At 39.7% G+C, this 21,585-nt stretch overlaps 1 protein-coding gene across 1 annotated transcript in view; it reads right to left on the bottom strand.

Moving 5' to 3' along the window:
• The window catches only part of zbbx (zinc finger, B-box domain containing), a 153,130-nt gene that overhangs the window by 100,966 nt on the left and 30,579 nt on the right, over positions 1-21,585 (bottom strand). The window contains exons 6-9 of the mRNA XM_063044882.1: positions 19,800-19,848; positions 19,619-19,722; positions 17,261-17,356; positions 10,393-10,551 (exon numbers count right to left, since the gene is read on the bottom strand). Of these exons, the coding sequence (XP_062900952.1) occupies positions 10,393-10,551; positions 17,261-17,356; positions 19,619-19,722; positions 19,800-19,848 (408 nt within the window). The remainder of the gene's footprint in view (positions 1-10,392; positions 10,552-17,260; positions 17,357-19,618; positions 19,723-19,799; positions 19,849-21,585) is intronic.

The following is a 21,585-nucleotide window of genomic DNA, read 5'->3' as shown; positions in this document are numbered from 1 at the left end:
TCTTCCTCCTTTGTCCCCCTCTAAAACTTAAAGCCTACCTCCTTACTTGGTCAAGGAGCTTTTAATCACTTGTCCAAACATTCTTATAGGTGAAACTTAATTTTGGCTGATAATGGTCTTGTGAAATACTTTAACATATGTTACAGTGTTAGGCTTATTGTGTGTGTCACCTGCTTTAATACAGAAAGGGCAGTAACTTAGGTAGAGAAGCAGGTCCCTCAACCCACCATGTGTACCTATGGGATTAATACCAGAGCGTACCATGGAATAACGATTCTTATGTTCATCTGGAAGATTCTTAAATATTGCAACAGTACCTGTCTGCACTGTTTCTTTTATTTTATACAAAAACGGAAACAAGAAATACTGGAAATACTTAGGGGGTCAGCTAGTTTTTCAGAAAGAGAAGCAAGGACATTTTAGGTTGATAGCATTTCATCAGAACATAGAAAATATTTTTTAAAATCTAATTTTTTTAAGTCAAAAAAATCAAAAATGTTATTATGTTACACACTAGATGGGGTTTAAAGAAAATAGCAGGTATTGTATGTCTTTGATGAGGCAGAGATCAAGAGCGGCTAAATTAATCAGAAGGCAGCATGGTTGGCTGGTTTAATCACAGAGGGTGAGTCAGGAGGAGATGAAAACTGAAGGGACCGAGTGTAGTGTATCTTAGTTTGCTGATGATACTAAATTGAGTGGAAAAGCAAATTGTTCAGAAAATACAATGCAGAGAGATATAGATAGGTTAAGTGAGTAGGCAAGGGTTTGGCAGATGGAGTACGATGTTGATACATGCAATGTCATCCACTTTGGAAGGAAAAATGAAAGATCAGATTATTATTTAAATGGTAAAATATTGCAGCATGCTGCTGTGCAGCGGGACTTGGATATGCATGTGTATGAATCACAAAAGGTTGGTTTACAGGTGCAGCAGGCTATCAAGAAGGCAAATGTAATGTTGGTTTTCATTGCTAGAGGAACTGAATTTAAGAACAGGACGGTTATGCTGCAACTTTTCAGGGTACTGGTGAGGTCGCACCTGAAGCACTGCGTGCAGTTCTGGTCTCCTGATTTGAGAAAGGGTATACTGGCTTTGGAGGCGGTGCAGAGTAGGTTCACCAGGTTGATCTCAGAGATGAGGGGATTAGACTATGAGAAGAGATTGAGTCGCCTGTGACTGTACTTGCTGGAATTCAGAAGAATGAGAGATCTCATAGAAACATATAAAATTATGAAAGGGATAGATAAGATGGAGACAGGAAAATGGTTTCCACTGGTAGGTGAGACTATAACCGGGAACCACAGCTTCAAGATTCGGGGGAGTAGATTTAGGATGGAGATGAGGAGGAACTACTTTTCCCAGAGAGTGGTGAATCTGTGGAATTCTCTGCCCGATGAAGCAGTGGAGGCTACCTCAGTAAATATATTTAAGACAAGGTTGAATAGATTTTTGCATAGAAGGGGAATTAAGGGAAAAGGCAGGTGGGTGGAGATGAGTCCATGGCCAGATCAGCCATGATCTTATTGAATGGCGGAGCAGGCTCGACAGGTCAGATGGCCTACTTCTGCTCCTATTTCCTACTTCTTGTGTACATGAATGCAAAGATAGAAAAAAAACACTGGAACTATGAGATACAATCAAGCTTCAATTTTCCATCACACCCGCACTCTGATTTCTGTCTTGGTCATCTAACTATATCAAAGAAGCACACCCTAAGCATATTCCAGCTCACAATCTAACAGCTCCTAGGACACAGCAGCAAAATTCACAAATTCAGATCATGAGCCCTTCTAGTCTTTATTAGTCCAGTTCTAAAGAAATGTCATTAGACTGTCATGTTAAATCTGTTTTTCCTTTCTTGACTAATGTTGTCTGACTGCTGGGTAATTCCAACATTCTCTGTTAGTTTACATTTCCAGCATTGCAGTGATTTATATCTCACATTTCCAGCATTGCCTTTCTTTTCCTATCTTCTCAGTCCTGATTCATTTCATTCTATTTATTTCCAGACAGCTACAATTAACAAGCTTTAACCTCCCTCACTCAGCTACTTCCACCGCCACTTGTGACATGCAGCCCATTAGTCATCACCGAATCACAGAGATTCCTTTTGTTTTCTCCACTTTGTTGTAACTTGGGGAGTTTTTCCTAACTCTGATAAAGATCATTGACCTTAAATGTTAACCCTGTTGCTCTCCCCATAGATACCACCTAACCTGCTAAGCATTTCCAGTATCTTTGGCTTTAAGATTTCTAACATCTCTAGTGCTTTTGCTTTTCATTTTATGCCAAGTGAATGCCACCAAGATGTAGCAGTAATAATATTCCGGGAAATCTTGTTGGGAGTTGGACAAAAAAGTTAAAACAAAGAGGTCAAAAAGGATCATAAAGTCTACAGCACAGAAACAGGCCCTTCTGCCCACCTTGTTAATAAAGACTATCAAGCACTCAATTAACACACATAAAAAATGCTGGTGAATGCAGCAGGCCAGGCAGCATCTATAGGAAGAGGTACAGTCGACGTTTTGGGTCGAGACCCTTTGTTAGGACGAACTGAAAGAAGAGATAGTATGCACTCAATTACCAACACTTGGTCTAGAGTCACCTGCACAATGATATTCATCCAGATACTTCTCAAATATTATGTGGACTTGCCTCAAACACATTCTCAGGCATTGCATTCCACATTGCAATCATCCTACTGAAAGGATGTTTCCTAATATCCACCACAATCCTCTTACTCATCATGTTAAACTTATGCTCTCTGGTCTTGGGCACCTCAGGTATGGGAAAACATTTATACTATTCATCCTATCTATTCACATCATTATTTTCTTTTCCTGTATCAGGTCCCCACCCCCAGCCTATTCTATTCCAAGAAAAAACATGCAATGCCTATCCTCTCTCTCCTTATAGTTGAAATATTTGATCTCAGGGAACATGGTGGCAAATCTCCTCTGTACCCTCTCTGACGCATTCACATTTATATAGTATGTAACCTAAAACTGCACACAGTGCACCAATTGTTGCCTAATAGAAGGTTCTTAAAATTGTACCATGACTCCATGTTCTTATATGCAGTCGCTGGGCTGTTGAATGCCAGCATCCTAAATGCTTTGTTCACAATCTTATCTACCTATACTTTAGAGATCTGTATGTCCTTTAGAACTCTACTAGTCCTAGTTGTTGGATCCGACTGTTTAATTCTTAGATTAGACTGTTTGTCACCTCCTCTGCATTAAGTGAATGAAGTGTTTTCTCATTGGTTAATTTAATACTGCAGTATTCGACTACGTACTTTCTATTGGTATTCTCTTATCTACAAATTTAAATGGAATTTTTCTTAATCTCTGTAGTATCTGTGTACATACATCTATTGATGCTTCTGGACTCGTCTTCAGTGATGTTCCTGGAATCATCAGGTGTTTCGGGTCTTTCAACATCATACAACCTCCTCCAGGTGACCCAGCCAGGGCTGATCAGACCTCAGCTTGTTTCCAGATGGCTAGCTACTTATGACTCCATGGCTCCCCTCTTTTGAGCCACAGCCTCTTATCTACAAATTTGAATGGAATTTTGAATGGAATCTCTGTAGTATAAAAATAGCTGTTTTAAGCGAGGTGCTACCTTTATTCTTTTGTCACTCTTTTTGCATAGCCTTCTCTATCACTGCCCTTTCAGTTTTCCTCTGTTCTGGCAACTCTTGATAAAACAATCGCGAAGCACCAGTTTTGTACTTCATTCTTGACTTCTTAAAGAACCTTGGATCAAAAACATCAGAATCCATCACAGTGTGTGTCCTACCCTTATCAGGCCCCCTAAAATGCATCACCTCACAATTATCTGGATTAAATTATACCTGCCAATTCTATTTTCAATTTACGAACTATTCTGTAACCTAAGATTATTCTTATCACTATCAACACCACCATCAATTTCATGTCATAGAACATAGAATGTTGTGCCGAGCACTTAATCTGCTTCTAAATCAATCTAACTCTTCACTGCCACATAGCCCTCCATTGTTCTTTCATCTGTGTGCCTATATGAGAGTCTCGTAAATGTCCCTAATGTAATTGTCTCTACCACCACGCTGGCATGTTCCATGTATTTACTATACTGTGCAAAACAAAAATCTACCTCTGACATCCACCCTATACATTCCTCCAAACAACTTAAAAGAATACCCCACCCCACCCCCATATTAGCCTTTTCCACCCTGGAAAAAGTCACTGGCTGTCCACTCTTATCTATGCCTCTTGTCATCTTGTACATCTCTATCAAGTCATCCTCTCTCATTCTCTTTTGCTCCTAAGAGAAAAGCCCTAGCTCACGCAACCTATCCTCATGAGAGATGCTCTCCAATCCAAACAGATTTCTGGTAAATCTCCTCTGCACCCTCTCTAAAGTTTTCAAATCCTTACAATAATGAAGCAACCAGAACTGATCAATACTCCAGGCATAGTCCAACCAGAGTTTTATAGAACTCAAACTCAATCTGCAAATTTCCTACCTGATATTCAAGTCATTAATGAATATGACTAACAGAAAAGGTCTTAGCACTAATCATGGGTTTCTCATCATAAGGCTATCCTCCACTATCATTCTCTTTTTCCTATTGCAAAGTCAACGTTGGAGTCAATTTGGATTTTGCCTTGGATCCCATGGTGATAGAAAGGGCATGCTATAGATAGATAATGATTGAAATTAGGTCTAAAAATGGAAAAATCTGATAATAGTTGAAGCTTTTGTGTTATTTCTGTTTCTCTCAATTACAGGATGTTTACGTGGGAAAGGAGTGGGAGTGACAGTTGGAATAGCTTTTATATAAAGCTGAGGTCTGGTTATTCTATACAACATGAATTGCTCCGTATAAAAACATTTAAAGAAGAAAGGTTAACTTTAATTGTGACATGTACATCAAAACATTGTGTAACTTTCGCTTTGGCTAGCAACTTAATATAGGGGGTGATAACCCCCGGCCTGGCCAAACTTAAGAAATCTTGTTTGGGTGAATGCTGCGCGATGTGTCCCCTGTTACAAATCAGTACCCCAAAATAGCAAACAGTACACAATAAGTGATTAAACAATTAAGCTTTATAATTCTTACTTTAACTATATGGTTAGTAGAGAAACGAAATAAAAGGTAAAAAAGGTCCCAATCTTATTAAACAGTCTGTTGCACAAAGTTGGAGCTCACTGATAAGCCGATCGTTCACTATCGACCTCCTCCAATCGTCGCTGCCCTTTGGACCCTCGCTCCGAGTCCACCCTGTCTGGCGGTCTACCAAATCTCTCTATTCACGTCTTCTCTCCTCATCTCTCCCCAGCAAAAGCCCGCGAGAAAACTCCTTCCAGATTCACAAGACAGGGCAACAAAATCCTGATTGGCTAACATGAAGACCACAGCCTGTTATCTCCAGCCATAACCCAAACATTGCTGCTACAGAGAAACCATTACCTCAGCAGTGAACATTACAGTGAAGCAATTTCATTAGCCTTAGCAGTGAAACATTACAGAGAAGCCAGTACAGCATGTTACACTCTCCCCCCACCAAATTTAGTCATGTCCTCGTTGAGATGTTGAGATAATTCGCCAACCCTTCCTGCAAAACACAAAGCCCAATCCAGGTGCAAAAGGCAGTGACATAGTTCCCCAAAACGGTAGAGATCACGCCCTGTTCCCCTGGCACTACATAAGCCAACCTATTCGGTGGTCTCCTAATTCTCTGAGACCTCCGTACCTCCTCACCTAACTCTTCAGGCTCAGACTCTACAGGGGATACTTCTGGCCTACCTGGTGAGTCCTCCCCCAACCTGTCACTCATGCCCCCCTGCAACTCGGAACCCTCTGTACCTCGCTTCCTCTCCTTCAGGGTCCCGCTGTAACCCAGGCTGCCCACAGATAGCCCCCCCCCCACTTCACCTGACTCAGCGGGAGAAGGGTTGGGAAATCTCTTCCTCTATCACTGGCGAGTTAGCAAAAGGCAGCATATACCACACATCCAGGTCCTCATCTTCTGAATCAATATCCCTCTCAGGGGTGGGGGCCGGCCTAACCTCGCCTGTTGAGGGCCCGGTAGTTCCCCCGCATTTCCAAAGAGTCTTCTCACTAGGTGTAGGCTCCAAGTCGGGCTCTGGGTCTAGCTGTTCCTCTTGTCCCAGGGGCAACAGGTGATTCTAATGGAGAATCTTGACAGGCCCATTCCCATCCTCTGGTTTCACCCAGAAAACTGGTAGGTTTGGCATCTGACTCTCCACCACATAGGGCGTAGCCGCCCAGCAGTCAGCCAACTTATGCTTCCCAGTAGCCCTAAATTCTTTATGAGGACTCAGTCTCCCGGCAAGAGTTGGGAGAACCTCACCTTCTGATCATACCTCCTCTTATTCCCTTGATTCTGCTGGGCAGCCGCGACCCCAGCTACATTTGTAATTCATAAGCCTTTTTCAACTCTCTTCTCATGTCAGACACATACTTCAGATAAGTCTTCGGTGGTAAGTCACGCTTGTCAGTCCCAAAACAAAGGTCAATGGGCAACCTTGCCTTGCGCCCAAACATCAGATAATATGGCGAGTACCAAGTAGCTTCATTTCGCGTACGATTATAACTGTGAACCAGATGCCCAATATGTTGACTCCACCTACTCTTCTTGCTGATCTCCAGGGTCCTAAGCATGTCTAGCAAGGTCTGGTTAAACCTCTCTGGCTGGGGATCGCCCTACAGGTGATAGGGCGTGGTCCGCAACTTCGCGACTCCAAGCATGCCCAGTAACTCACAGATGAGTCTGCTCTTGAAATCCCGTCCCTGATCACTATGTATTCACCTGGGAAGACCATAAATAAATGAGATACTTCTCCCATAACACCTTTGCCACTGTAGACGCCCTCTGGTGCTTGGTAGGAAAAGCCTGAGCATATCTCGTGTAGTGGCCCATGATGACTACGACATGCGCCGTGTTGCTGGCATCGGGTTCTATTGACAGGAAATCCATACACACTAGGTCCAGAGGCCTCGCACTCTGAAGGTGGGACAAGGGAGCTGCCCACATAGGTGTCTTCCACCATATGCATCCAATGTAAGACTTGCAGTATTCTTCAACCTCCGACTTCATTCAAGGCCAGTAAAACCAGTCTCTGAGCAATCCATAGGTCTTTTCCACCCCCAAATGTCCAGAATCACCATGAAGTGATTTCAATGCCACCCTCCGATACTTCTCGGGTAGAACCAGCTAGCAAAGCCGGGGTCGGTCTGGGGGTGATGTGACCTGGTATAAGATCTGGTTCTTCAACTCCAACCAAGGCCATTCTCATAGTAATGGAGGCACCGACACATGTTTCATCCTCTCCGTCTGAGCCATGTCTCCCTTTTCGACTGCTGCCCAAATGGTACCGATGCCCGGGTCATCTCGCTGAGCAGCAGCCACTTCCCCAGAACTCAATTCCGGCAGCTGTTTTGTCTTCAGAGCAGTCAGGTTACAATAAACTTGGGGGATGGCGTCATCAGAAGCCCCCAATTGATCCACCGCTCGCTCCTGCCCCTCCTTTTCCTCTGTCTTCAAGGTGATGGCAAACTGACACAGTGTTTTCAACCCCGGAGCAGGAATGCTCTCCCACTCCTCGTCCCTGTCCAGTCCCTCATGCACCCGTCAGGACAAAGCATCAGCATCAATGTTCCTGCTTCCCGGCCAGTACTTCAGGCTGAAATCATAGGCAAACAACGCCATAATCCACCGATGGCCTGTGGCAACCAGTTTCACCGAGGTCAGGATATAAGTTAGGGGGATGTTGTCCGTCCTCACCTCAAACTTGGCCCCATAGAGGTAGTCACTCAGCTTATCCACCACCTCCCATTTTAACGCTAGAAATTCCAACATGCGGGAGACTGTTTTTCTTGGAGGGCAACCCGTATGTACTGCTCACGAATGCCAGCCGACAGGGTTGAGGGGGTGTCCTTTATCAAGATCAGGGCACCAGGCTGAGGCCCGTTGCGTTTGTCAGCTAGAGTCTGTCGCCCTCCAAGAAAAACAGTCCCACGCTGGCAAAAGCCAGCACCAGCGCCTGGGTCAGCAGCTCCTTCAGCGACTGAAAGGCCTCCTCACACTTTGCATCCCACCTCGGTCCAAAGGTCTCCGACGGGCTAAGATACTCTCCACCCTCCTGTCCTCCCCCTCCCGCAACTTTTTCCCCAAGGGAGGGTAACCGTACAGAAGCTGATTCAAAGGGTGACTCACTTTTGCGTAGTCTTTCACAAACCTCCGATAGTAACCACAGAACCCAAGGAACAAGCGCAGAGTGCTCATAGTCTGGGGTCTTGGCCAAGTGGTAACTGCCTCAATCTTAGCTGGGTCTGTACCTGCCTCATTCCGTAAGACTATGTGCCCAACATAGCTAACAGATGTTTGGCAGAACTGGCACTTGTCCAGGGAAAGTTTTAACCCTTCAGCTTTCAGGTGGCCCAGCACCTTCAGCAGTGTTGCTTCATGTTCTTCTAAGGTGGATCCAAATACTATGAGGACATCCAGATAGACAATACCTCAAGCAAGTTCATATCCCCCCACCGTCTTCTCCATGACCCGCTGGAAGGTTGCAGGAGCTCCCAAGATGCCCTGGGGCATCCTTTCAAACTGGAAAAATCCCAGAGGACTTATAAATGCCATTTTCTCTTTATCGGCCTCACTCATGGCGATCTGGTAATATCCACTCCTCAAGTCCAGCACACTGAACCACTTCGCACCACTCAGGCAGGCCAGTGCATCTTCAATCCTCGGGACAGTATACTGGTCAGGGATGGTGCGCCTGTTCAGAGTCCTATTGTCCACACACATCTGTACCTTCCCATTCTTCTTTCAGGCCACTACAATCGATTCCAACAACTTTTGCTGTCTCCCACCCTTCTTAAATAGCAGAGTAACATTTGCAATTTTCCAGTCATCTGGTACAATGCTAGAATCTATCGATTCTTGAAAGATCATTGTTAATGCCTCCGCAATCTCTCCAGCTACTTCCTTCAGAACCCAAGGGTGCATTCCATCAGGTCCAGGTGATTTATCCACCCTCACACCATTAAGCTTCCTGAGCACCTTCTCAGTCGTAATTTTCACTGCATATACTTCACTTCTCTGACACTCTTGAATGTCCAGTATACTGCAGATGTCTTCTACTGTGAAGACTAACGCAAGATACGCATTCAGTTCCTCTGCCACCTCTGCGTCTCTCGTTACAATATCTCTAGCGTCATTTTCCATTGGTCCTATATCTACCCTTAACTCTCTTTTACCATTTATATACTTTAAAAAACTTTCAGTATCTTGTTTGATATTAATCGCCAGCTTCCTTTCATAATTTATCTTTTACTTCCTAATTACCTTCTTAGTTTCCTTCTGCAAATTTTTAAAAGCTTCCCAATCTTCTATCTTCCCACTAGCTTTGACTTCTTGTATGCCCTCTCTTTTGGTTTTACTTTGGCTCTGACTTCACTTGTCAGCCACGGTAGTGTCCTTCTTCCATTCAAAAATTTCTTCTTAATTGGAATATATCTGTCTTGCACGTCCCTTATTTTTCACAGAAACTCCAGCAATTGCTGCTCTGCTGTCCTTCCTGCTAGAGTCCCTTTCTAGTCAACTTTGGCCAATTCCCCTCTCATGCCATTGTAATTGGCTTTATTTCACTGATATACCGACACATTGTAATTTAGTTCCTCCTTCTCAAATTTCAAAGTGAACTGAATCATACTGTGATCACTGTTCCCTAGGGGTTCCTTAACCTTAAACCCTCTTATCACCTCCGGATCATTGCACAACACCCAATCCTGCACAGCTGATCCCCTAGTGGGCTCAACAACAAGCTGCTCTAAAAAGCCATACCTTAGACATTCTACAAATTCTCTCTCTTGAGGTCCAGTACTGGCCTGGTTTCCCCAATCCAATTTCATGTTAAAGTCCATGACGGTTATCATGACATTGCCCTTCTGGCACACCTTTTCTGTCTCTTGTTGCAATTTGTAATCCACATCCATAATAAACTTTTAAGAGTCAGTTTAGGCTTTATCTGCTTGTGTTTATAACTTAAACTGTACGCACATCTACAACACTTCCACTTTTAAAAAACACACATTTGAGAAATTTCACAAGCTAATATACCACAGCACTGCCCTTAAAATACTTCCCTTCCAATCCCTAGAAGTTTCTCTGACATATTCGGTTTTGCTTTTGAAAGTTAATGATTTTGAAACATGGATATTTTCATTGGTTGACAACAGTTAATTAGAAATCAATTAGCAGTTTTAATTTTTTTGATAAAATCAGAATCTGTTAATAAGCATGCAAATATGCATCATTTAAATTTGTGACAATTTCTCCATAAAAATCTTAATTTAAACAATAACTCACCTCAGCATTTTGTTGTGTATTTATTTTAGGTGAAAGCGTTCTGCCTGAAATTGGTTCCTTTAGAAACTGTTTTGTATTCACAGGAGAATCATCAGATTCAATTTGTTTTTCAAACTGGCTGACTAAATGCAATGAATTGCTTGATGCAGGTTTCTCCGTCTGTCAATTACGTAAAAATAGATATCATTAGACGGAACAATATTTTTTAAAAATCCAGCTTAATAATAACTATGTTAGATTTTCATTTCCTCAGGTTTTAAGCCATTTATTATTTAGTCCATCATCATGAATAGTCCAATAGTCCTCCAAAGGACATTTAAAATTGCAATAGAAGAAGATGATTAAAACAACACCATGCTTCTTACAACAAAATATCTGCATGTCACAAATCGAAGCAGACATGATAAATAACCACAATGTATGATTGCTTGCTTTATTCCAGGTGCCTTCAGCAGAATGAACAAAACATCATTCTCCATGCATGGACACAATTCCCTAGATATCTGATGCAACAGCACTTTTTTTCAGCCATTACCTAAATGTGAATTTATTTAACACTCACAAAATGCTGGAGGAACTCAGCAGGCCAGGTAGCATCTATAGAAAAGAGTAAACAATCAACGTATCAGTCCTGATGAAGGGTTTCGGCCTGAAACGTCAACTGTTTACTCTTTTCCATAGGTGGTTCCTCCAGCATTTTGTGTGTGTTGCTTGGACTTCCAGCATTTGCAGATTTTCTCATGTTCGAGAATTTAATTGAACTGTAATAAATAGTATTTGCAAACATTTTCACATCAAAACATTACAATTGAAAAATTTGAGCACACCCTTCCTTACAGTATCAATCCCAATGCAAAACCTTACAATTACAACATTAAATTTCCACATCAGTGTATTCACATAATGACACCAATCTTTATGTAATTTCCTTTCCAAACACTGCTGGGAAACTTAGGACCACACTGTCCTGAGACTGCTTATGGTAGTGTACTCCCAGGACAACACAGCTTAAAAATACAATGTTAGACTGACAGGCCTGAAGTTAAGAACAAAATTACATAAATCCTTGTGCTGATACCACCACTACTTTAAATAAACTCACAAAACAACCTAAGATCTCTGATGGGTGTTCACCATCAACCTCCAATTCTGATCTACATACTGGAACATGTTATTTCAATTTATCCCATTTATTTTCCAAAGGTCAATTCACTTTCATCTTCCAAACTTTTCAAAATTTTGCCCTGATCACCTTCAACTGTTGACTAGTAGTGCCTCCAATTCTTTCCCTCCTTTCCACAAGTAGCATTATTTTTGGTCACTATTCTCATTCCCTCCCCATGAACAAAGCACAAATGCAAGAAGTAATCCCTATTCCATCCCTGAGAAATCAACCTTCACAGTCAAGACACAAGGAATGTTTCTAGGGCTTTCACCACACCACATGGCTCCCCACAAAAAGAAGGCAACAGCATCACAGTATCATTATTATCATTAAGCGCCCATTCACCTTCAAAGCACACCTCTACACTGACACAGAGGAGGATCAAGTTTGAAAATAACCAGCAACTAAGTCTTTCAGTAGCAAGTGAATTTTAATGCAATGGGGTAACAACCACATCCTTTAGAACTTACTGCATTTTCTTGACAAGTTAGATTCATTACCAAGAGAATGAAAACTTAGGTTCACTGTATATCATAATGAATAGACTACATCTTTTCAGCATAAATGAAATAGACTTAAAAAACTAAAGTATTTTGTTAAAATACACAGTTAAATGTCATTGCCAAAGGGTCCTCATTATTCTATTTGAAATGACACAATATTACATCCTGTTAATAAATGCATTCAAATGCATGGCATAAAATGAAACAGAACAAAAGCATATTCTTTTCCAAATTGAAAGTAGCAGATTGTGTATACTGCTGTCTTCTCCAAAAGCTGTAGTAACCGAAGACCCTTCTCTTAATTTCTCTGATTCAAATGAAAGACAGAATTTAGGCATAAAACTGCTAAATCATTAAGCAAAATTTAAAATCCTCCTCATATCAAAAGTCCTTCAACTTAAGAACTGTCTTCTGTTGTTTGGCAGTCCCAGGGAATCTAGGATGACTTGCTTCCATTCCAAGTTTTGTGGCTGATGAGATCAATATGGGAAGCACAGACTCTTCCTCAGAGGGGGCCAGAGGGGCCCAAAGAGTGGCCATGTAAGTAGTTTGTGAGGAGGTGTACTCCTTCTGCCTAAGCAGGATTTTGGTGAGTACACGATGATGGACAATGTTTTTCATATTTTCCTCAATGCTCTTTTGCCACTAATGTGCCAGAGATTCCAAGAAGTCAGGGGCGGAGGGTTGATATTGTATTTTGAGGAGGCTTTAAGAACATCCTTTAATCTTTACCCCTATTCTGTTAAATTCTGTACCAAGACAGCCATAGCTCTTTGGAAGTATTTTCAAGAAAGGAAGCCACAAAAAGTTATCTTGGATGACCTTATCTTTTAAATCATTATTTTTGGGCCAAGTGTAACAGTTGCTGGCCTCAAGGCCATATCACCAATGGTGTTACATTGTAAACTATTTTACAGACAAGGCATAACAAAAAAAATCATATATTCCAATTCAAGTCTGGCACCAGTTGCATAGGATCTATACTAGGTAAGAAGGAATTCGGCCATTCTAGAAGGCATATGAAAGGTGTCCCTCAGCTTGCAACACTCAACAGTATGAAAGTCATCAAGCAGGCTGGGCAGCTAATCAGGTTGAATATTTTCATAGGTAGTAAAGGATGGCATAAACTGTTTGAGTTATAATAAACCTCTCATGCGTTACACAGAAAGACAGATGGGATTAAACAACAGAAGCATCATAATTTTTAACAGTTAGTTACATTTTAAAAGTGATGGTATTTTATGTTATCATCAATGGAAGTCCACATGACTGAAATGAATGTTTCAAGGTCAGGGCAGTTAATCAACAGTATTGCCATTAGTTACACCAAAAATCCACAACCTTCTTCCAGACTCCTCCTGTCAGCCTTGAGTCACGATCTGTCAGATGCCCCTACCAGTTCACCCAAGCCACATTAAGAAGCATCACTATGAATTTAGTTGAGCTTCCACTCACAATAAAAATATTGACAACGATCTACCAGCTGTAGAGAACAAAAGCATTTTTTCCACAAAGAACTTGAGGAAAAAGAAAAAAAAGCACAGAAAGTAGTGAGATAGTATCTGTTGTGAGAATACCAATCAGTTAACATTTTAGACCCAACAGAAACTACTTCTCAAAAATTGATGTTTTTGACCATTAATTGTATTACATTTGCTTTAAAAAGGAACTGTAATAATTAAATGAATCAAGTTACTCACTTCATCTCTCTAGCTGGAATGTAGGAAACACTATAAGGATATACTAATCTGCGCCTACCATTCATACTTAACACAATGTGAAATGGCGAACTATGTAGTGACCCTCAACCCTGCATGTTCACAGCAACTGTAGTCTGTCCCAGGATCACAAACAGACAGGTGATGGTGCACAGTGTTCTGGTCTGATCAGCCGAAATGGAACCATCTTAATTCTACAAGAACTTTTGTATGAGGAGGATGAAGATGAAAGAAATTCAATGTTCTAACAATTGTTGTAATGCACTCAAATCCTGTTTTCTTTTTAATTATAACTATGTCTGTACAAATATAAACATATACAGTGCCTATAAAAAGAATTCACTTCCCCCCTTGGAAGTCTTCATGTTTTATTGTTTTACAACATTGAATCACAGTGGATTTAATTTGGCATTTTTGATACTGATCAACAGAAAAGACTCCTTTGTGTCAAAGTGAAAACAAATCTCTACAAAGTGATCTAAATTAATTACAAATATAAAACACTAAGTAATTGATTGCATAAGTATTTACCCTCTTCAAGTCAGTATTTAGTAGATGCACCTTGGGAGCAATTACAGCCTTGAGTCTGTGTGGATAGGTCTCTAACAGTTTTGCACATCTGGACGCTGCAATTTTTCTCCATTCATCTTTATAAAACTGCTCGAGCTCTGTCAGATTGTATGGGGATTGTGAGTGAACAGACCTTTTCAAGTCCAGCCACAAATACTCAATTGGATTGAGGTCTGGACTCTGACTTGGCCACTCCAGAACATTTTGTTTTTAAGACATTGCTGTGTAGCTTTGGCTTTATGCTTGGGCTCATTATCTTGCTGGAAAACAAATCTTCTCCCAGGTCGCAGTTCTCTTGGAGACTGCATCAGGTTTTCCTCCAGGATTTCCCTGTATTTTGCTGCATTCATTTTACCCTCTACCTTCACAAGCATTCCAGGGCCTGCTGCAGTGAAGCATATGATTCAGCCACCACTATGCTTCACGGTAGGGATGGTGTGTTTCAGCATAGCATTTAATCTGATAGCCAAAACGCTCAATTTTGGTTTCATCAAACCATAAATCCTTCTTCTAGCTGACTTCAGTTACCCACATGCCTTCTGGCTAACTCTAGCTGAGATTTCATGTGATTTTTTTTTCAACAGTGGCTTTCTCTTTGCCATTCTCCCACAAAGCTGCAAATGCTGAAGCATCCGGGAAACAGTTGCTGTATGCACAGTCTCTCCCATCTCAGCCACTGAAGCTTCAGAGTTGCATAGGTCTCTTGGTGGTCTCTCTCAACAGTCTCCTTCTTGCACAGTCAATCAGTTTTTGAGGACAGCCTTCTCTAAGCAGATTTGCAGCTGTGCCATATTCTTTCCATTTCCTGATGTTTGACTTAACTGTACTCCATGGGATATTCAGTGACTTGGAAATTTACTTGTATCCATCTCCTGACATGTGCTTTTCAATAACCTTTTTTGTGGAGTTGCTTGGAGTGTTCTTTTGTCTTCATGGTGTGGTTTTGGCTAGTATACTGACTCACCAGCAGTTGGGTCTTCCAGAAACAAGTGTATCTTTACTACAGTCAATTGAAATACCATGACTGCACACAGGTCTCCAAAACAGATCTCCATTTAATTAATTATGTGACTTCTAAGACCAAATGGCTGCACCAGCAATGATTTGGTGTGTCATATTAAAAGGGGGTGAATACTTATGCAATCAATTATTTTGTGTTTTATATTTAATTTATATCACTTTGACATGAAAGAGTCTTTTTCTGTTGATCAGTGTCAAAAAAGCCAAATGAAATCCACTGATTCAATGTTGTAAAACAATAAAACATGAAAACTTCTGGGGGGGGTGGAGAGGGCTGAATACTTTCTATAGGCAATGCATACACAGGTGCACACTATATTTTTTAATGAAATACACAACAAATTGGAATACTACCAATGCTACCACAGTACTATAAAATTGTGTATTAGTTCCTAATAGTCATTGACGAAAAAATTCATGCAGTGTACACTGCTGTGTTCGTTTGATTAACTAAATTTTAGAAGTCAGTACAGACATCATGGGTAATTTTTTGCTAGTGTCAAATCTTTTTGTAGCATCTTGATAAGTCTGAATTTTTTGAAGTCAAGATTTTTAAAAAAATATTAAAAAATCACTGCGTCAGCCCAGATAGTTAACATAACACAAGCATGTGCAAGTGACACTATTTAAAAACTTCTGTCTAAGCATGGTGTAGTATCTAACAGCCACACAAGTGCATATGACTGACGCTAGTTAGAACCTGTTCAGCAAAAGTCTCCAGTTCCAATTAAGTGGCATAGTGTTCCAAATAAACAAAGGGAATCCCAGCTATTTTCCCAATTAGTTTTTGTTCTTTAAGAGTTGTTCCAAATAAGCAGCTGCCCCAATTAACCAATGGCCAATTAATCAGAATGTTAGTTCAAAAGTATTCATTCCCCCTTTGCTCATTACTCAGTTGAAACACCTTCGCAGCTATTATAGCCAGCAGTCTTTTTGGATAAGTCTCTATTAGCTTTGCACAACATGATGGAGCAAGATTTGCCTATTTTTCCTTGCAAAATTGCTCAAATTGGAGTGCGGCAGTAGACTGCAATCATGAGGTCTTGCCAGAGATGTTCGATCAGCTTAAGGTCGGGACTCTGAATGGGCCACTCAAGGACATCAATTTTCTTCATTTGGAGCCACTCCATGATTATTCTAGTAGTGCGCTTTGAGTAGTTGTCCTGCTGAAAGATGAACTTCCTCTCCAGTTTAAGCTTTCTGGCAGAGGCTAGCAGGTTTTTAAACCAAGATTTCTCTGTATTTAGCAGCATTTATCTTCCCATCAATCCAGTCCCTACTGCTGAAAAGCATCCCCATAGCATGATGTTACCTTTGCCATACATAACAGTATATGTAAGTGAGATTGCATGTACTTATTTCCCATGCATTGTGTATCCTAAACCAAATATTCCCATCCTTTAATGCCGGTTAATATAAAGACAACTTTTGACCTCGACATATCACAGGTAATTTTAATTTTCAGTTTTGCCACAAGATTATTGACCAGACTGATTTTCTTTCAAAATTGATTTTGAAATAAATTTCACAGGAATTCAGCAAGTCTTTGCAAGAAATTGATAACTGGCTAGATCTCAGTTACAACTAATCTATTTTACCAATGTATTCACACATTTTCAGGGATAAAGACAAGAATGCCTTCAAATTTAGTTAGAAAAAAGTGTGTAACTGTTGATTAGTTACTCACAATATGATTGGTTTACAAACATGATACAATAATCAGTTTGTTCTTTTGAAGGCTGAGAATCAAAAACCAAAAACTCATCAGATTAAACTCAATCTCAGGCAAACTTCAAATGTTAAAATTTTAATTTCTAGATCTCTGTGTTACAATGGATTTAAATATTAAATATTATCTTTAATGAAAATGTATAATAGTGAGTTGCCTGTACCTGGAAAGGGGAAAACCTGTGAAGCTTCAGCGCCCCCTTTTGATGGAATTTAGCAAAGCAGCTGGAACAGTAATCTTCTCCACACTCAATACAAACCTTGGGAAATTCAGGAAAAATACTAAAGTGACATTAGCTGAAATTACCACTGATATAAAAGGAAGATATTTATGCTCTAAATATTTATACAATCACCTTTCTGGCATATATGCAGCAAAAGCAAAACTGACTTTAAATTCTACATGGTTAGATTAACAGAAATTCACACTCAAAGCCCTTATTCACAGCAGGTAGATAGCATGAATCTTGACATTGGTCTTGATTTTTGAAGTATTACAATTAGTAAATGCAAAACAGTGGGTATATGCATTAGTTATTTCATGAAGAGTGTTCCCAGCAGAAAAATCTTCTCTGAGAGCTGCTACAAGAAATAAGATCATTTTTGAAAAGTGTCAAGTTAAAGCAAGAGGACTCAAAAATATACAACACTATGAGAAAACATGTTATTAGAGTTTTTATAATGTTCCAAAAAAAAGATATTTTGGTTCAAGCAAATATAGATTTAACTATGTTTCTATGTAACTGTTAAAGGTCATAACTTAATTATAGAAAGAGATAATTGTGATTATCAGGAATTTCTACATAAAATGTTTAAATCTTAAAGTTAGTCAAGTATCTAAATTCAGCACAAAATTTTCTTGAATGGCAAAACCATCAAGTATACTGAGATACATCAAAGTTGCTGGTGAACACAGCAGGCCTAAGATATTCTGTCCAACAACATGCTATATTCCAGGACCTTTGCACTGCTTGCAAAACTGCATAAAACAAATAAAATGTGTCAGACATTTGCACTGATCTTTTGTTCTTTGAGCAAGAAACTTAAAATCTGAAGCAACCAAACAACTATCTGTGTGCATTAGTCCCAATACTGTTAAGAAAATAGCTAAAAGTTTGCCAGTCTGAAATTGATTCTTACCCAAACATATGTTGAAAAAGAGTGTACAAAAAAAGAAGACGGCAATGATCTGATTTAATGACCTAAAACAGATTACTAAAAGGAATGCAACAAAATGTAGTAGTCAATTCAGTAGCAGTTCTACTCAAGGTGGAATTATATGGATTCAAACCAACATTTATGACGTGTACCATCTTTTTAGTACAAAATTTTTCTACAATGATATTTTGTGAGGCAATTAAATATAGATCCACATTAACATCAGAACAAAAATGGCACTAAAGATAAAATAAGCCCCACACTCAGCTTTAACAGAACCTCAGAATGCTGAGCAGTTTAAATGTTTTCAGAAACTTCTAGAAATTTGTAAGAAGATGTTAATATGCCTTGAGGAGATTTAAAATGGATTGGAGAGTCATTAATATCTTTTTAAATGCACAAGCCATGAGAAAACATATAAGGAAATTTCTAAACTAACAAACTATTAAATTCATAAGGTCATTATGAATTTAACTATTTAAAATCTGCCATCTATGTCTCTCAGCCATTCTTGAAGGTTTTCTATTAAAAAATATTCTTCCTTTATGAAGAAGCACTTACTGTGCCATTTCATACAGATGCAAAATCACCTAGCTCAAATTTGGTCAATTAGCTCAAATTTTCATTTTTATCACTTCTGCCAACATCATCACCAATTTAGTTTCGAAATGTTATACTTACAGAGGTGCCCAACCTGGGAACCATGGACCCCTTGCTTAATGGTATTGGTCCATGGCATAAAAAAGGTTGGGAGCCCCTGCTTTACAAGATCAAACCTAAAGGCAGAGTACGAGGTGAACGGCATGATTCTTAAATGTGGAGAAACAGATGGATTTTGAGATCCAAATCTATAGACCCCTCAAAGTTGCTGCACATGGATGGATGGGCTATGTAGGAAGGAAGGGCTAGATTGATCATGGAGCATGTTTATATCGGTCATTTCCCACATGCCTTGTTTAATTTAACTAATTTTACATCAGTTATACCATGCATTTTAATTAAAGGAAAACATTATAATTTCAGTTTCCTAGGTTAAAACACCACAGTAAAAATCAGTGACATTTAAAGAATATGAATAGTTTTCAAAAACTTTGCAGATAACTTATTCAAGCTTTCAGTAGAATTATAACAAATATTGCTAACTTAACATGGGTCCAAGTTTGATTCAATCTCAGATTGTTATTTGCCAAAAAGCTTGACTATTCTTTTAAAAATATTTTTTTGCAAGCAATTTCTGCGTTCTGTCACTTCTTCCTGTTCTTGTAACCATTAGTTTAAATAGGCTTCCACTGATTAAGTTAGATATGCTAAAAAACATTAAAGCTCAAATTCTTCCGGACATAATATATTGATTACTTACTTACCAATACAGGACTTCTGGTCTCACACTGTCCACATAACTTCCAATTGACTTTTGGCCTTTCAGTTTCACAAATTGGTATACTGGAGGATTCACGTTTTGGAGGCTCTGAAATAACACAATATGGATTCATTTTTATATGATTATAACCTATAGAAACACAAATTGATGAAAAGTAGTCATACCTATACATTGATCCTTCAGTATTTTGATTTTTGCCTTTCCAGAAGTTTTCTGTGATAGAAGAATAGCATTTTAAATAATTTTATATTTTACTTCGGAAAACAACAAAAATAGTATTTATGTGAAACTATTTACATATTGAAATTCAAAAGTGAAAACATATTATAGTTAGAGAGATAATCATTTGTTTGGAAAGTACCACATAATTAAAGTTTACTTCTATGCATGTCAAATAAACAATACAGAAATTGCTCAAAATATTTACTCAAATTTACAAGTCATTAACAATATCAATGAATGGGATGGGCCAAACATTTGAGTCCATCCATAAGTGTAATAACATAAACTGTCCCATTTTTTGCAAAGTAACGTTTTACAGCTACTTTCTGTTGCATTGTTCAACACCAGTTAGGACAATTAAGTACATCATGTCCCAAGCCTCAGATATTCTTGGTTACAACCTTCTCCTCAGATATTTCCAAGAAATACAGACGTCAGATGGCTTAAACCAAATAAAGTTTCTTGAACTTCTCCCTCCCCTGCTGATCCTCCTTTTCCTCTCAATAATAATATTCAAAAACATATCATTTGTCTATCTTTCCCTCAAAATATGTCCCGCCACACCTACAGTCACATAAACAGTTCCTGCTATCTTTTCTTGCAAATATCTGAAATTTCAAGAGCAATAATCCCTACTCCAGATGTCTCTCAAAACCCTGACCCACACAGCGCCATAAATCAAAATATTATACTACAAATAAGTTAATAAAATATAAATTCAACATGAATGTAGTAAAGTACAGCACAGGTAAACAGTAAATAGCTCGCTATCCTAGTGACTAGATCTCGGTGGCAGGACATTATTCATTAGCCTCACAATCTGAGAGAAGAAGCTGTTACCTAGTCTGGCAGTCTAGTCCTGATACTTCTGTACCTCCTTCCTGATGGTAGTGGGTCAAAAAGATTGGGGGATAGATGGCAGGGATCCTCTAGAATGCATTGGGTCCTTGGGTAAATATCGCAAATATGGGGGAGTGAGAACCTGATAATCTTCTTAGCATTCTTTATTGTCTTCTGTAGGGTCTTGAGGTTCAATACTTTGCAACTTCAATGCCTTGCAGATAATGCAGCTAGACCTTCAATACTCCTGCAGGAAGTTTTTAGAATGGGGGCAGGGAGCCTTGGATGCCTCATTCTCCTCAGAAAGTGTAGATGCTGCTGTGCCTTCTTAATTAGTGAAGTGTTGTGGGTCCAGGTTAGATCGTCCATTATGTGCACGCCAAGGAACTTTATGCTCTTAATTCCCTCTACAGCAGAGCCATTTATGTGCAATGAAGAGCAGTCAATCTATGCCTTCCTGAAGTCCATAATTATCTCTTTTATCTTGTCCACAATGAGACCCAGGTTGTTGTTCTCACACCATTTGACAAGCCTCCCTACCTCCTCTATGTATGCCAACTCATCATAGTTGCTGATAAGACCAACAACTGTAGTATGATCAGGGAACTTGATGATGTGGTTTGAGCTGAATCTGGCAGTGCAGTTTTGAGTCAGCAGCGTGATTAGCAGCAAACTGAGAACACAGCCTTGTTGGGGGCCGGGGGGTGGTGGGCACCAGTAATGGAGCTTAAGATGTTGCTGCCAACTTGGACTGACTGGAGTCTCTCCATCAAAAAGTCCAAGATCGAGTTACAGAGAGAGAGGTGTTGAATCCCAACAAGGACAGTTTACCCACCAGCCTCTGAGAGATGATCATGTGAAATGCTGAGCTAAAGTCGATGAACAACA

Source organism: Mobula hypostoma, chromosome 4, assembly GCF_963921235.1.
Source record: "Mobula hypostoma chromosome 4, sMobHyp1.1, whole genome shotgun sequence".
In the NCBI taxonomy this organism is placed as follows: domain Eukaryota; kingdom Metazoa; phylum Chordata; class Chondrichthyes; order Myliobatiformes; family Myliobatidae; genus Mobula; species Mobula hypostoma.
This window is presented reverse-complemented; position numbering and strand designations above follow the sequence as displayed.